This window comes from Balaenoptera borealis (assembly GCF_965194805.1).
Source record: "Balaenoptera borealis genome assembly, chromosome: 3".
NCBI classification, from domain to species: domain Eukaryota; kingdom Metazoa; phylum Chordata; class Mammalia; order Artiodactyla; family Balaenopteridae; genus Balaenoptera; species Balaenoptera borealis.
In genome coordinates, this window is record NC_138866.1 from 164,361,566 (window position 1) to 164,375,866 (window position 14,301).

At 48.6% G+C, this 14,301-nt stretch overlaps 1 protein-coding gene across 1 annotated transcript in view; it reads right to left on the reverse strand.

Annotated features, from left to right (window-relative positions):
• The window catches only part of LOC309625690 (uncharacterized protein), a 54,772-nt gene that overhangs the window by 25,174 nt on the left and 15,297 nt on the right, over window positions 1-14,301 (reverse strand). Inside the window, exons 3-5 of the mRNA XM_082385753.1 lie at window positions 4,409-4,478; window positions 3,738-3,830; window positions 495-2,476 (exon numbers count right to left, since the gene is read on the reverse strand). Of these exons, the coding sequence (XP_082241879.1) occupies window positions 2,336-2,476; window positions 3,738-3,830; window positions 4,409-4,478 (304 nt within the window). The 3' untranslated portion in view covers window positions 495-2,335. The remainder of the gene's footprint in view (window positions 1-494; window positions 2,477-3,737; window positions 3,831-4,408; window positions 4,479-14,301) is intronic.

Genomic DNA, 14,301 nt, shown 5'->3' on the forward strand with positions numbered 1-14,301 from the left:
TAATAACTGAAACAGGGGATTTCGTTGGTTGGGGCTTTCGTTTCTCTGGTGAAACACAGATGGGAGCGGGTTCCTGTTCTGGGCATTGTGTCTGGACAATTGATCACAGGGTCTCTCCCTGGTTACGGAGCTGGGCATGGAACTGGGCGTGGGGACTTGGGGTCTGATGTGCAGTGTGCTCTTGGCTTTAACTGATGTCCATTCTGACCTATTTTGGGGGCAAGAGCTGAACTTCCCACTGCACTGATCCTGCAGGAATCTGAGGGGTTCGCAGAGTAACACAGAGGAGGGAGTTGTCGCTCTCCACCTCCCTCTAGAGGGTGGGGGAGAGGGGTTCTCGCCTGGCCTTGTGCAGCTCAGGCTGGGCTGTGGCTGCTGGAGGAGGGGTCACTGCTCATCTGGACACCGCGGGGCCCTTCTCTTCAGGCTCCGGTGGGACAGGGTCGATGGCCGAGCCCGGCCACCGTGCTCGTCTCTCTTCCCGGCTGCTGTACCTGGTGTGCTTTGCTTTGCTCTCCTGCGTGAGGCACCAGGGTAGAAGGGGGTGAAATCCCATCTCAAGGCTGTGGGAGAGAGGGGGAGAGAGGCTCCTGCTGAGTCCGCCCCAGCTGTGCGGGACAGGCCTGCACAGCGAGACCTGCGCTCGCCCAACCGCTATTACAGTGGCACCTGCTTCCCCATTTGCTCCCGCCCCATGCGACTGTGGCTCCCTTGATACGTGGCAGGCGGAACAGGCTAAGACAGGCCTGCGCGGTCCTGAGCTCTCTTCACCTGATGATGCTCATGACGGTCACCACAGCTATTCGGGAGACCCGCTGTCCACAGACCCAGCCTTGAGTCTAACACGCCTCGCGAAGGCCAGGCTAGAGAGTGCTTGCTCTGCACTTAGAGGATGCACGCTTTGCATCCAAATCGCAACAGTGCTGCAGCAGATCTCAGAGGAACCTGTGATCCACTGGATTCAGTGTGATAGATCACACAAACTTAGCACACGCCTAGCGCTGAATCTGGCACAGAGTAGATCCCATGGACGTCTGCACGAATTAATGGACGTTCGGGAAAACTCCGGCGCTGGACAGCATACGCTCAGGTTGTGTTCAAGCGCTAAATAAAAGAGGAAAATCTAATCCTTCATCCATCATCCAGTCGGAAGGCAAACCGATCATTTCCCCAAACAGCACTTCCCTTCAACAAACAGTGGCCATAAAAGCAAAGGCTCTGAAACTTTAAGAGGCCATAAAGCCTTTGGCAGTGGTGCAGGGCTCTGAGAACACACACGTGAATAAATTAAAAGCCAAAGCTGCCGCGGAGACACAGCCACGTCCAGAAGGACACTGATGAACAGACTCTTAGAGGAAAGAAACACGGGCCACAGCATTTAACGTGAGCCAGGGGCAGCTGCCCGCCAGGCACCCCGGGGCCCCCAGCCCAGGGCCAAGTCGGCAGCTCCCGTCCAGCTGAACCGGGGGCTTACACAGCGACACAAAATCGATGCCACTGGTTGGTCAACCAAATAGCGAACTCACCGAACGACTCTCAGGCCACAGATGCGCTCCTCTGAGAGGGGAGAGGACAGCGGTCGGTCTGGGGACGCAGACCCACACTCCCCGAGTTACCAAGTTCACAGTCAGCCACCAAGCAGAGAGCTCCAGGGCGGAGAGAACCACTAGCGCAGGCTCCCCGGTCAGTGACGGACGTGGGGAGGGCCCTTCACGTGGAGAGCCTGACTCTGGACGCTGGATTTCTCTATTGAGAGCCGGCCACCAAGACCAGGCAGGCTGCCTGCACCAAGGTTGTGTCCTCGATTTAAAAACACTCTTTTCCCTGCAGACCTCTGAGCGGGGACTGAAAAGGACCGCAACGAGGCCCTTGGTGTCAGACGGAATTAATTAATACGACTCATCCCTCCTGCTGGGTCTCGGCAGGACACTTGACACCCAGACCACATCCACTCGACTCCTTTCCCGGGACTGGGTGTCAAGGCTGCGAGTTTGGTGAAGCTCCCAGGAGGATTGGCAATAGAATTCGAGTTGAGGGGTTTTTTTTGGGGGGGCGGGGGCAGTTCTTTTTCTACCTTCTTTTCACCTGTAAGTAGAGTCCAATCAACTGCCCAAACACGCATTTTTTCCAGGGCTGAAAAAGTACATACAAACCAGGACTCGGGGGAGACTGGACACACAGAGGCTCCATGAAAGCCACTGAAGGAGACAGAGCTTGGCAAACAGGAATTTCTACTTCAGTTCCAGCAGCCTCGGGTGCTGGAGGCTGTAACAAAGATCAGGCAGAGTGAGAAATGGTCTTATCGGACAGTCACCCTAGGTTTCCTGAGCATTTATTATGTGCCGACGCCATGCTGGGCAATGAAAAACAATTCGGGGCAAAGAAAAGACTGAGAGGCTGTTTGAAGGCAGTCAGACCCCTGGAATGATGGACCGTTATTCTCCGAGCCTGTCGGAGGGCCGGTCAAATCCTTCACCTTCCAAATAAAGAAAACGAGGTACACAGACAATGAATTAAATGTAGCCTTTCCAAAAAATAATAAGTCTGTGCCTGTTTCTACATCACAGGAGTATTGTGTCTGGAAACCCCTGATTTCATCTGGGTTCAAATCAGCCATGGGACTGTCTTAGTCAGCTCGGTCTGCTGTAACAAATATATCAGAGGCTGGGTGTCCTAAACAACAAACACTCATTTCTCACAGTTGTGGAGGCTACAGATTCTGTGTCTGGCGAGGGCTGCTTCCCGGTTTGCAGATGGTGCCTTCCTGCTGTGTCCTCACATTACAGAAGGGGCTAGAAAGTGCTCTGGGGTCTCTTTATAAGGACACTAATTCCATCATGAGGGCTCCACCCTCATGACCTCGTCACCTCCCAAAGGCCCCACCTCCTGATACCATCACACTGCGGGGTTAGGATCTCAACAGACGGATTTTGGGAGGACACAAACATTCAGTCTATGACATGGACCAAGCAACATGGCCTGAGGACCCCTGATGGTAGACAGAAGGGGCTCTCCTCATTCTTTGTGGGTGTAGCATGGAAGTCGGGGGTCCTGCAATATCTTTTTCTACATCAAGCTAATAGAGACCTGCTATCTAATTTTTTTCACACTTATACACTTTTCCCCAAATGAACACCTCTTTCCTTACTACTAAATAATAAAACTTACATTTTTAAACATCTCCCCTTTGTCCTGTACCAAATGTTTTATATTTCACTCTCACAACACCTCTAAGAGGTTGGCATCCCATCTTGTGGATGAGGACACAGAGGCTCAGAGAGATTAAATCACCTGCCAAAATCCACATAGCTGGCCATGATCCAGTCAACTCTCAAGCCCATGTATGCCCCTTCCAGTCTTAGCAAAACTCGTATAGATTTACTGGCTGCACACAAGTGGGCTGTCATGACCTCTTCCACGGCGGTGGGAGCAGATGAACAAACTCTACTCCGCCAACCTTTCTCTGGCCAAGGCTGCTCTCAGAGACAGGGCCGGGGAGCAAGTGCTGCTGCCTCCTATGGACAGGAGGGCGGCAGCTGTTTCCAGCAGGGGCTGCGATGGGGTGGCACCAGGCCCCTCTGGCTGCCATGCACAAAGGTGGCTCAGGCCATGGGACTCTAAGGGACCCTGAGATGGAGGGATGAAGGCTGTGGCAGCAGCAGCCACTGCCCCTGGAATGTCACAGGCTCCTTGCAAATGCCTGGATTCAGGTTCAGATGGGAACAGAAATGAGACACCTGAGTTGATCCCTGCATGACTCCGCCAGGGTCCATCTGGTCAATCAGTGAGCTTACTGCATAAGGTTCTGAAGGAATGAAATGGAGCAGCACCTAGAATGACACAAGGTTCTAAAGGACAGTGTGATGTGTTCATTAGTGTGAATGCAACTGCACTCCCACTAGTCAGGGTCCCCACCTCTTCCCCATCAGACACAGACCTCCAGGGGCTTCAATTCTTGGCCAAAAGTTTAAGAGCTGTGATCTTTGTGTAAGACATGACTAAAGTATATCCAACAAACTAATCACACACCATCCTTACTGAGAGAGAGAGAGGATAAAAAGAACAGAGTTGGAGGCGTGGGGGAATTCCTGGGAAAGAGTGAGAGGGGGTTTTCTGAGGATGGGCCCCTGTCTCTTGGTGTGGGAATTCCCAGATAAGTTTAGGGATATTAGAGGAAAGTTTCCTTGTGGCTTTGGAAGCTCCTAGTGGTAAAAGCTGGAAGGACTTTGAGGGAAGTGTCCATGAAAACTTGAAGAGCCTTGAAAAACTGTTTATAGAAGCATGGCTGTCTTTGAGGTGGCCTCAGATAAGGGATTAAAGAAAAGGGAAGATCTTACTGGAAATTGTTATTAGTAGAGACAGAAATTTTACCAGCACTGTTGCCTTATAAGGAAGACAGAAAACGTACCTTATGCATGGGGTGGTCTAGCAAAGGAGATGGTCCAAGCAGAGTACTGAAGAGTGATTTCTTCTTGCTGCTTCTGGTAAAAAGTGAAACAAGAGAAATGAGCTAAAGGCAGGACTGTTAAACAAAAGAGAGGCAGCACTTCCTGGTTTTGAAAATTCTCACCCTCTCCAGATGGCAAATGATGTTAAATTTAAAGGGCTCTTAGGTAAAAATCAAGTACAGGGCACCATCAGGAAAATCTGGTCTAAAGATGGACCCAAGAGTGTGACTGTGTCTTAGGTGGCTTGGGCTGCCATACAAATAACAAACGCCACAGACTGAGCACTTCGACAACCCTGTCCTTTCAGGGCATATATTGCACCTATTTGCAGGTGAAGCTTTTTTTTTTTTTCCTAATGGAGTGAGACCCCCCCCAGTAAGAGTCACAGATCAACCACAAGGTTTTTAAGAGAATTATATTGGAAGAAGCATTGACAGCTTGAGTTGAAAGGGACAGACAGCACAAACTGAAAAGATGTCTTTGGACCCTGAAACTTGTACAAGGCAGAAGCAGGCTGAGAAAACAACACAAATACAGGAAAGGGAAGGATGACTCAGAGGGTAAAACCAAAAGCCCGCAGAGTAAATCCAAGAGCTGTGGAAAATTATTCCCAGGAAATGTCAATTGGTACCCTACTGGATTTCAGAATTGCTATGAGCCAGTGACTTCTGTGCACCCCCAATTTCCAACTTTGTTGAACGCGAGGGTCTTCAGTAATTATGCTATGCTTGTCCTATTATTGCAGATAACTTGTCTCTCTAGTTCACAAATTTCAGACCTGGCTTTGAGGATTCAAGGAACTACACCTAAGGAGCCTCAAGAACATCTGGACCTAATTTGGATAATGAAATTCTGGACTTCAAACTGATACTCTACTGTATTGGGGGCCTTGGGAGAGGCTAAGCACATTTTGTGTGTGGGTAGGACGTGAATCACTGGGGCACAGAGGGAGGATGTTGGTAGCCAGCCTCCAAGACTGCCTGCAATGATCCCCATCCTCCAGTACTCTTGCCCTTGTGTCACCTCTTCCCACAATGAATAGGACTGACTAATGTGACCAGTAGGATGTAACTTCTAGGTCTTAGCAGACGTTGTGACTTTCCCCTATTCTCTCCTGGATCACTTGCTCTGGGGGAAGTCAGTTGCCATGTCATGAGGAAACTCACGCAGGTGTGCGGCGAGGTCCCCATGGTGAGGACTGAGGCCTCCTGCCAGTAGTGACCATTGGCTTGTCACCCACATAAGTGAGTCATCTTGGGGAGCAGACCCGCCCAGCCTCCTACAGTTGGCTGCAGTCCTGGCTGACTGCAATCTCATGAAAGAACTCAAGCTAGATCATTCTACTAAAATGCTCTTGAATTCCCAACCCACAGAAACTGTGTAACATAACAAATGTTTATTATTTGTTTAAGCCACTAAGATTTGGGATAATTTGTTACCCAGCAAAGATAACTATTACAGGATTGAAATGAGCATGTCAAATACTTCATTCAATTCATTAATGAATGATGGAAATAGTAATATAGTTCTAGGAACACTTGGGGAACTTGATATTTATAGCAATTTCATAAAGGACTGTGAGAATTTGAGTGCTAGGTTAATACAAAATAGTACAAAATTGGTTAATGCCCTAGAGAATAATGAACTGAAACCTTTGGGATTATCTTTTTTGAGTTAACACTGAAATGACATGCCATCACCTTTTGCCTCATTTTCAAGTTTTAAATACTTTTTCTTAACAAGCAGATGTGATCCAGGAACTGAGAAAGGGAACTCCCACTTGACTGACTGCTTCTAAGGAAAGGGGGTCCCGGTAGCTGCTGCCACTCCAGCTGAGACTGCATGTGCAATGTGGCCTCCCTCACCTCTGCTCAGAGGGGACAGAAATGAATGGGTAAAGAGGGCATATATGGCCGGAGTGGAGCATGGGCTCAGAGAGCTCCCGAGGGTAAACAGCATGGGACTGTGTACAGACTTGTCTCAGAGCAGCTTTGGCCGGGTAGGTAGGAAGGACAGGTAGAGAGGGAAGGGGAGAAACAGGATGCCCAAATAGAATCCCAGCCCCTAACTAAGGTTTGGGGGGTTTTGTTTGTTTTGTTACCTTTTAAAAATCATCTTAAATATGTAAGCAGTATTTACCTAGTAAAAAGAAGAAATTTGAATTCACCTTTGGGACAGACTGATTCTTTGTTTTGGGAAGAACTATTAAGTGAACATTTGATTATGAAATATAAAGCAAATATCATGCTTCTTGTTGAGTCTGTTGCCCTGAATGCGCGTGTTTGAGGCTGAGAAGCTCCATATTCTGTGCGGAGTAAATGGCAGAAACAGAATTGTTCCTGAAAAAAAAGTAATTGGTGGGCTAGAGGCTAAGGAATGGGTTTGCAGTGGCTGTACCTGCAGCCTGCAGGTGGCACATCTGCAGGAGGCCAGGCTGGGTTGGAGAATTCTATCATAAATGAGAGAAGAAAGTCCAGAGCAGGGACCTGGGTAGCTTGCTGTCTCTGTCAGCCTTTGGGAACACTGTTGGCCACGCTTGTTTTTTAAGGCTCACGTTGGAAAATCATGTTCTAATGGACCTTCTTATCAGATACCAGAAGGCAAGGGAGCATTCCTGAGGCTAAGGGTGGGGGGCGGGTTTATCTCTCAAACACAAGGGCCATTTCTGTTGTCAGTCATCCTGGGGAGAGGCTGCTCTTGAGACAGGAAGTGAGGATTAGGGAGGCTGGCCTCTAAATGCAGAGACGGGACAATGCACAAAGCCCTCCCAGGGGCGAAGTGGCCCCTCCTCCCCATGAGGGTCACCTGGCAGCAGGTGTGGGGGGAGCTCTGTAAAGGACCCCCAGGACAGACCCACTTAGAGGCTCTAAGGGAAGCCACACACAGTAGGCTTATCAGTTACCTGTGCTGTACCTCCTTCCCCTTCTCTCACTCATGCTCGTCAACACAGTCTGGTTCCTGTTGTGGTGTCAGAATTTAAGGGAAAAGCCTGTTCTGTACCTGAAACGCAGGGCCGAGTGCCAAAGCTAGCGTGTTCGTGAGGGCAGCAGCCTGACAGGGAGGGACGGTGGCCCAGCTCAGTGACAGAGCATGAATAAGACACCACAATGCCAAATTTGGATGCTGGAGAGATCTCAGGATTGAGGGGCTGGACAGGGAAGGGACCCAGATTAACAATCCACAAATTGACAAGTAGCTGTCAAATTCACAGCAAGATGAAGTGTGGCTTAATTAGTGATCACAGACCGGTGAGACCTGGCTATGCGGGCTATTGATGAATGAGACAGAGGATGGATGATGGATAGATAGGCAGGCAGGTAGAGATACAGGTATAGGACGGATGAATGGATGGACGGATGGACGGACGGACAGATGGACTGATGGATGGATGGATGGACTGATGGATAGACAGATGGATGGATGGATGGATGGATGAACAGATGGATAGGCAGGCAGCTGGAAGATAGACAGACAGCTGATGTATAGATAGATGGAGATATAGGTATAGAATGGATGGTGAAGGAGTTCAGAGGATGTCACCCCAAAATATGCCACTCAGGCATACTGATTCTCTTGAATTAAAGGCACTTGAGAAATAGCAGGTATAACAAGGGCTCTCTAACCCTCCTTTTTCTTCCTGAAAGCAGGAGATAAACTTCCCTGTGAAAGGTGTCCTCCTTGTACCGAGAGAAAGGAAGATATTCTTATCACCAGAGATGGGGAATCTGAGGCCGAGAGATCTGTACAAGCAAACCCTCTTCAGCCAACCCTTATCTTCCTGGTTACTTCACCATTTACCACCTCTGGCCCAAACCCCTGTGTCTTGTCCATTCTTCACAAATGTATTGTTTCTTTGTCTAAAAGGTATAAAAGCTTTCTGCTCTGGTTGCTTCTTCAGGTCTTCATTCTCTTATGAAGGCTCCTATGTACATGTAACAATTTACTAAAACGTGTATGCCTTTCTCCTGTTCATCTGTCTTTGCCCATTTAATTCTTAGACCCAACTGGAGACCTAAAGAGAGTAGAGGAGAATTTGTCCTCCCTTACAGTGGATAGACAGATAATGATGGATAGATAAATAGATAGACAGATATAGGTATAGGGTGGATGGATGGATGGATGACAGATAGAAAGAAAACTGCAGAGGAAACATTTAGTTTTATTATCTTCCTAAAATGTGGACAAGCACAAAGAAAGGACATGAAAGTATAAATGAACAGGAACTCCAGAATACAAATTACTTACTTTTGCTTGTCACACTCCGAGAGGAGTTTTAGAAGCAAAATTCAATGGTTCCCAATTTCCCCTTTTCTAGGGAAAAGGGGATGGATACTTTTCTCAGCAATTTCACCCAACATCAACCAGGAGATAGAAACTTAACAGAAAATAGAACTCTAAGAGCCAGAGCTGGCCCGTTTCTGTCCCCTCCGACATACGAAAGAACAGGAGCGGAGGAGGCTGTCCAGATGGGCCGAGGGGGAGGCTGGTCCCTGCAAGTTTCTCCTGAGCCCCCCGCCCAGCCGTGTGGGGCCTTCTGGGTGGCTTCTTTGTCCCGTTTCTCATACCCAAAGGGAAGGGCATGATATTCTGCCTGCTTCCCTAGTGTGTGCCAAGTAGCTCAAACAGCTACTTGAAAGAATGCGGCTATTTGGGGATAAAAAACTCTATGCAGGGCCAACTACTGTTGCTTCATAACAGGACTGGGTCCTCGGAAACATGAGAGGCAAATCAGTTCTGCTGGGGAGCAGGAGAAGGCTTTTGTGATCCAAATGGAACCCAGTGGGCGGTTAAGAGTTCTAATCCTCTGTGAAAGGCCCCAGTGGAAAGTGCAGTCATATGCAATGTGCATATTTTTCTCTACATAAAGCTGATTATCTACCATTTCCTGGAAACAAAGAAAAATTACTTGTAATTATTCTAGACTGAAAAAATAGCGACTTCTGGAAGTTTTCCACCTCCCCTCCTACAATGCCCGTTAATAGATATAAGGAGGAAATAATACCGCGTGGATTCAGGGTAACGCGATAGATCAGAGCATGAGTCACGTCTTAAGAGGAGGTGGGCGAGAAGGCTCTACCTTTAAAGAACTCCAATTAAAGCAATTACCACTGTTACCAAAATTACTGTTTTTAAAAGACTTAAGTCCTCTATTGGAGAACACCTCAGAAAGCTGTGGGGAAGAAAAACCCACATGACCAGCACTATTAGGGAGAACAAAAGGCAAGCATTGTTTAAACCCAGTTACTTAAATCCTCCCATGCCTCCATTCCTTGGTGGGAAGTCACCATTCCTGAAAGCCTGTCATACTTTTTAAGTTTTCAAAGAGCTGTCAGCAATATTCCAAGGGTGGGAGGTAAACGCTGCTGAGTGTGGCGGGCGGGTCAGGCAGAGTGATGGCTGTTGCCTTCTTTCTCCTCCTGACAAGGTAGCATCCTGGGGCTTCTCGTTCTAGAGCAAGGAGTGGATGGACCACTGCGGGGGTCTGAGATTCCCCACTCAGACTACAAAATTACAGGTGCACGAAGAAATGATACCAGGCAGGGCTGGCTGCCCTACAGGGGTAGGGGATGCTGGAAGGTAGTCTGGAGTCCATCTGGGTAACCTTTGTGCTCGTGGCCTGATGCTAGAAAAATCTGATCGGGGGTTTGATGTTGGTGGGGACGCTCTCAAATGATGAGGAGAAGGACCGTGTTTTTTTTTTTTTATTTTCAGTGTGCTGCGGATGGGTATTTTTTGTAAAGTGCCCTAAAAATTAATGACTCGAACATGAAATACCAAACAAAGAAATACAAAATATAGGCCCCACTACTTTGGTATTAGGTTCAACAGACATAAAAATTAATCTGTCCAGTTGCCAGAAAACTTTCTAAAAGCTTACTCTCTATTTCCATACTTACCCCACTGGAGACCATCAGGCCAAAGGCTGCACTCCAAGTAGCTCTGATCTAGGACAGTGTATCCCAAAGTTGTTGCTGGAAAACTAAGTCACCCAAGGTGATCATGGGAACATGGTTCCGATGGTCACGTAAGAGGTGAAAATGCTACCTGTCATTCTGGACATTCACAAGGCGTGGTGGCGTATTAAAGGCTCCGAGAAATCCTGTTTCAAAAAAAGTAAAAAACTACTTTTATTGAGCCTAGTGTTCCAAATTTATTTGCTATCTTTCTCTTTGTCTCCTTTTTAAGTTTGTTTACTTATGAATTTATTTTTGCATCATACGTGCAACATTTACCAAATTACATTCCACCATCACACACTAAGAGATGTGGGTCTGGGGTCTGCCCCCATGGGAATCTGCCCAGCCCGAGACACTGAGAAATTAGTCACAATGCTGGACCCCAAAGTGGAAAGTCCCCCAGCCTCAGCGAGCCTTTGCCAGCCAGTCGGCCCCGCGGTGGTAATGCCTGGACCCAGTTGTAGACGGCGTCAAATGGTCCGAGGAATTGCTTCCGGTGAAACTCAGGTTCCTCTTTAATTGTTTAGCTGCAACAACAGATAAGAGCTCCAGCTATTGGCACTATTCCATTTTGGCAACTGCCTCACACGATGGGACACGGTGGCCTTTAGCGAAAGTCTGTGCATGGAAAAAACTCAATCAAGTGTAAGGAGACTACAGGTTATCCTGGGAACTCCAGGGTACCAGCTACAGTGACACTGTTTATCCTTCCCTGGGCTCACTCAAGCTAGGCCCAGAATGGGTTTTCCTAATTAGCTGGCATCAGGCAACCATCCCATAGTGCAATCAATGTCCTTGCAGGAGGCTTTCAAACACCTCTTGGAAGTACATTTGAATTCACTAAGACTCCCAATTCCCCTCTAACAAAACAATTATCTATAGTCCGATTTCTGCACATAGAACCCCAAGCGCCTTCACACTGGGGTCAGTAGCATGCGAGGTCTGGTTTTGCCAGGACTGGTGTCACTACTGGCTTTAATAGTCATGGAGGCAGCTGGCCGATCTAGTTGGTCCAGAATATTGCTCTCTCTCAAAGACTCGGAATTTTCTGCTGTTGCATCAAATCAAAAGCACAGCAAAGTCAAGGTCAGTTTCTTACCTACTACTCAATCTCCTGTTTCCTGCTTTACTGTTTCCTTTCCTTACTGTCTCCTAGCTCTATTTTGTATCCCTGTGGCACGAACTACTTTACAATCTACTCTGATATATACCATCCTGAGTCACAGAAAAAAAGTATTTCCAGGCCTGGGGGTTTTCCTGGTAATGACATTGACACAGTATTTAGTCTCAGAAAACGTAGCCACTTGCCTGCATGTCACATCATCCCTCACACATCCGACACTAATCGCCAACCACCGCAGGCACCGAGAAACTTTCCACTGAATGCCCCTTGTATAATTAGGAGGGTATAATTATGAGGTCCCCAGACCATGTCACAGGCTTCTGTGCGGTTATAAATCATGCGAGGAAATCCTTGGATTTACCTCCCAGAAAAAGGTGGAGTCTACTTCATGACCCGTGAACAAGGGCCAACTGTGGGCACTAGCTTCTGACGATCAGACTGCAGCAAAGAGGCAGCTGTCTGTCCCCCGCGCTTCCTCCTGGTTGTTTCTCTCTCTGGGGACACGTGGCTTTGAAACCCTGAGGTGTCACATAGGAAGTATCACTGTCATGAAGACACCACGCTGGAAAGACCCTGAGTGGAGACCCCAGAGAGAGAAATGCCGGAGGACAGGGAACTCCACCTACTCCAGCTCAGGTGCCACACGTGGGAGGGAAGAGCCTCTGAGATGTCGCTGGCGGCTCCTGAATTGTGAGAGATCATAAATCATCATGGCTGTTATAAGTCACTCACTTTGGGGTGATTTGTTACTCAGCAAATCCATAACACACTTCTTAAATGGGTTACAATTGGAGCTCTTCCCACTTCTCTTTTTTTCAGCACACACTGCTGACCTCTTTAGGACTCTCCCAGCTGGTAAGATTCTCCCAGCTTGTTAAGGCTCCCAGCTGGTAAGACTCTCCCAGCTAGTAAGGCTCTCCCAGCTAGTAAGACTCTCCCAGCTAGTAAGGCTCTCCCAGCTAGTAAGACTCTCCCAGCTAGTAAGGCTCCCAGCTGGTAAGACTCTCCCAGCTAGTAAGGCTCTCCCAGCTAGTAAGACTCTCCCAGCTTGTAAGACTGTCCCAGCTGGTAAGACTGTCCCAGCTGGTAAGACTGTCCCAGCTAGTAAGACTGTCCCAGCTGGTAAGACTGTCCCAGCTGGTAAGACTCTCCCAGCTGGTAAGACTGTCCCACCTAGTAAGACTGTCCCAGCTAGTAAGGCTCTCCCAGCTTGTAAGACTGTCCCAGCTAGTAAGACTGTCCCAGCTGGTAAGACTGTCCCAGCTGGTAAGACTGTCCCAGCTGGTAAGACTCTCCCACCTGGTAAGACTGTCCCAGCTAGTAAGACTGTCCCAGCTAGTAAGACTGTCCCACCTAGTAAGACTCTCCCACCTAGTAAGACTGTCCCAGCTAGTAAGGCTCTCCCAGCTAGTAAGACTCTCCCAGCTAGTAACACTGTCCCAGATGGTAAGACTCTCCCAGCTGGTAAGACTCTCCCAGCTGGTAAGACTCTCCCAGCTGGTAAGACTCTCCCAGCTGGTAAGACTCTCCCAGCTAGTAAGACTCTCCCAGCTAGTAAGGCTCCCAGCTAGTAAGGAACAATAAAGCACACCAGGTCTCACAGATTAGGCTTGAACTGTCCCCCTCCCCACTCCCCCCGCCATCACTCACACCTTGCTTTATGCTGCTCACCTCAGATGCTGACTCATGTTTTCACGTTTCTATTCTTGATGCTTCTAGTTATGAAGTTGCTCACCTTGAACACTCCATGCCCCTGGTTTTCAAGCTCACTCTCCCACGCACCCACCATGCGCCCAGTAGATGGATGTACCCCATCTCTGGGTCCTGTTCCTTGGCTTCACCCCTCACAGGCGAGGAGCATGGTCAGTCCAGCCTGTGGCCGGCGCCTACAGGTTCCGCAAGCTCACTCACTCACTCAGTGTTTACACGGCATCCATGAGGCTCCAGGAGCAGAACAAAGCTGATAATCTCTTGCCGTGCAGTGGGACCAAGAAGACTCACATCTTCATTAACAGTGTGGCGAGCCAACACCAACCGTGGCTGTGCAGTTAAGACAGAACAATCAGACAGGAAAGATCTATGTTGCTGCTGCCACTGCTGCTGCTGCAGAAGGTCTTGTCAGGCTGTGAATGGGCACAGCTACCCACTGTCTTATCTCTAAAATGGAGATGGTAAGAGTGCTGTTGTAAGGATGAAATGGGACAGTATCTGTAAGATGCTTTGCCCAGTGCCTGACACGTAGGAAGAGCTCAGCAAACGTAGGCTCTTCTTAGTCTCATTCCATATTATCTCAAGTTTAATATGCCCAACGCAGAGGCCCTCACATCCCCCTGCTCTTCCCACATGCTCCCCAACCCCGTTCATGGTACATTATCCTTTGAACTACTCAGCCGAAAAGAAACCCCAAACACCTGCTGTCATTCCGTCTCCTTTCCTTCACTCACATCCCACATCCAACCCAATGGCAAGGTTTTTTGGTTTTGTCTTTAAAATATTCAGAATCGACCACTTCTCACCCCTCACTGCTCTGCCCCTGTCCAAGTTCTCATCGCCACCCCCCTTTGTTTACAGCTGAGAGGTGCTAACTCCTCCGCTTGCTGCCACCCGCCCTCCGCACGCCCTGACCCACTCCTTCACCAGCAGCCAGGAGAAATCCTGCAGCAATTTCCCATCTTTCTAACGACCTTGTGATCTCATGATCTGGCCCCAGATCTTCTCTCTCGTCGATTTCTCGGCCCCTCACACATTCTTGGCTTCAGCTTCGCCAGCCCTC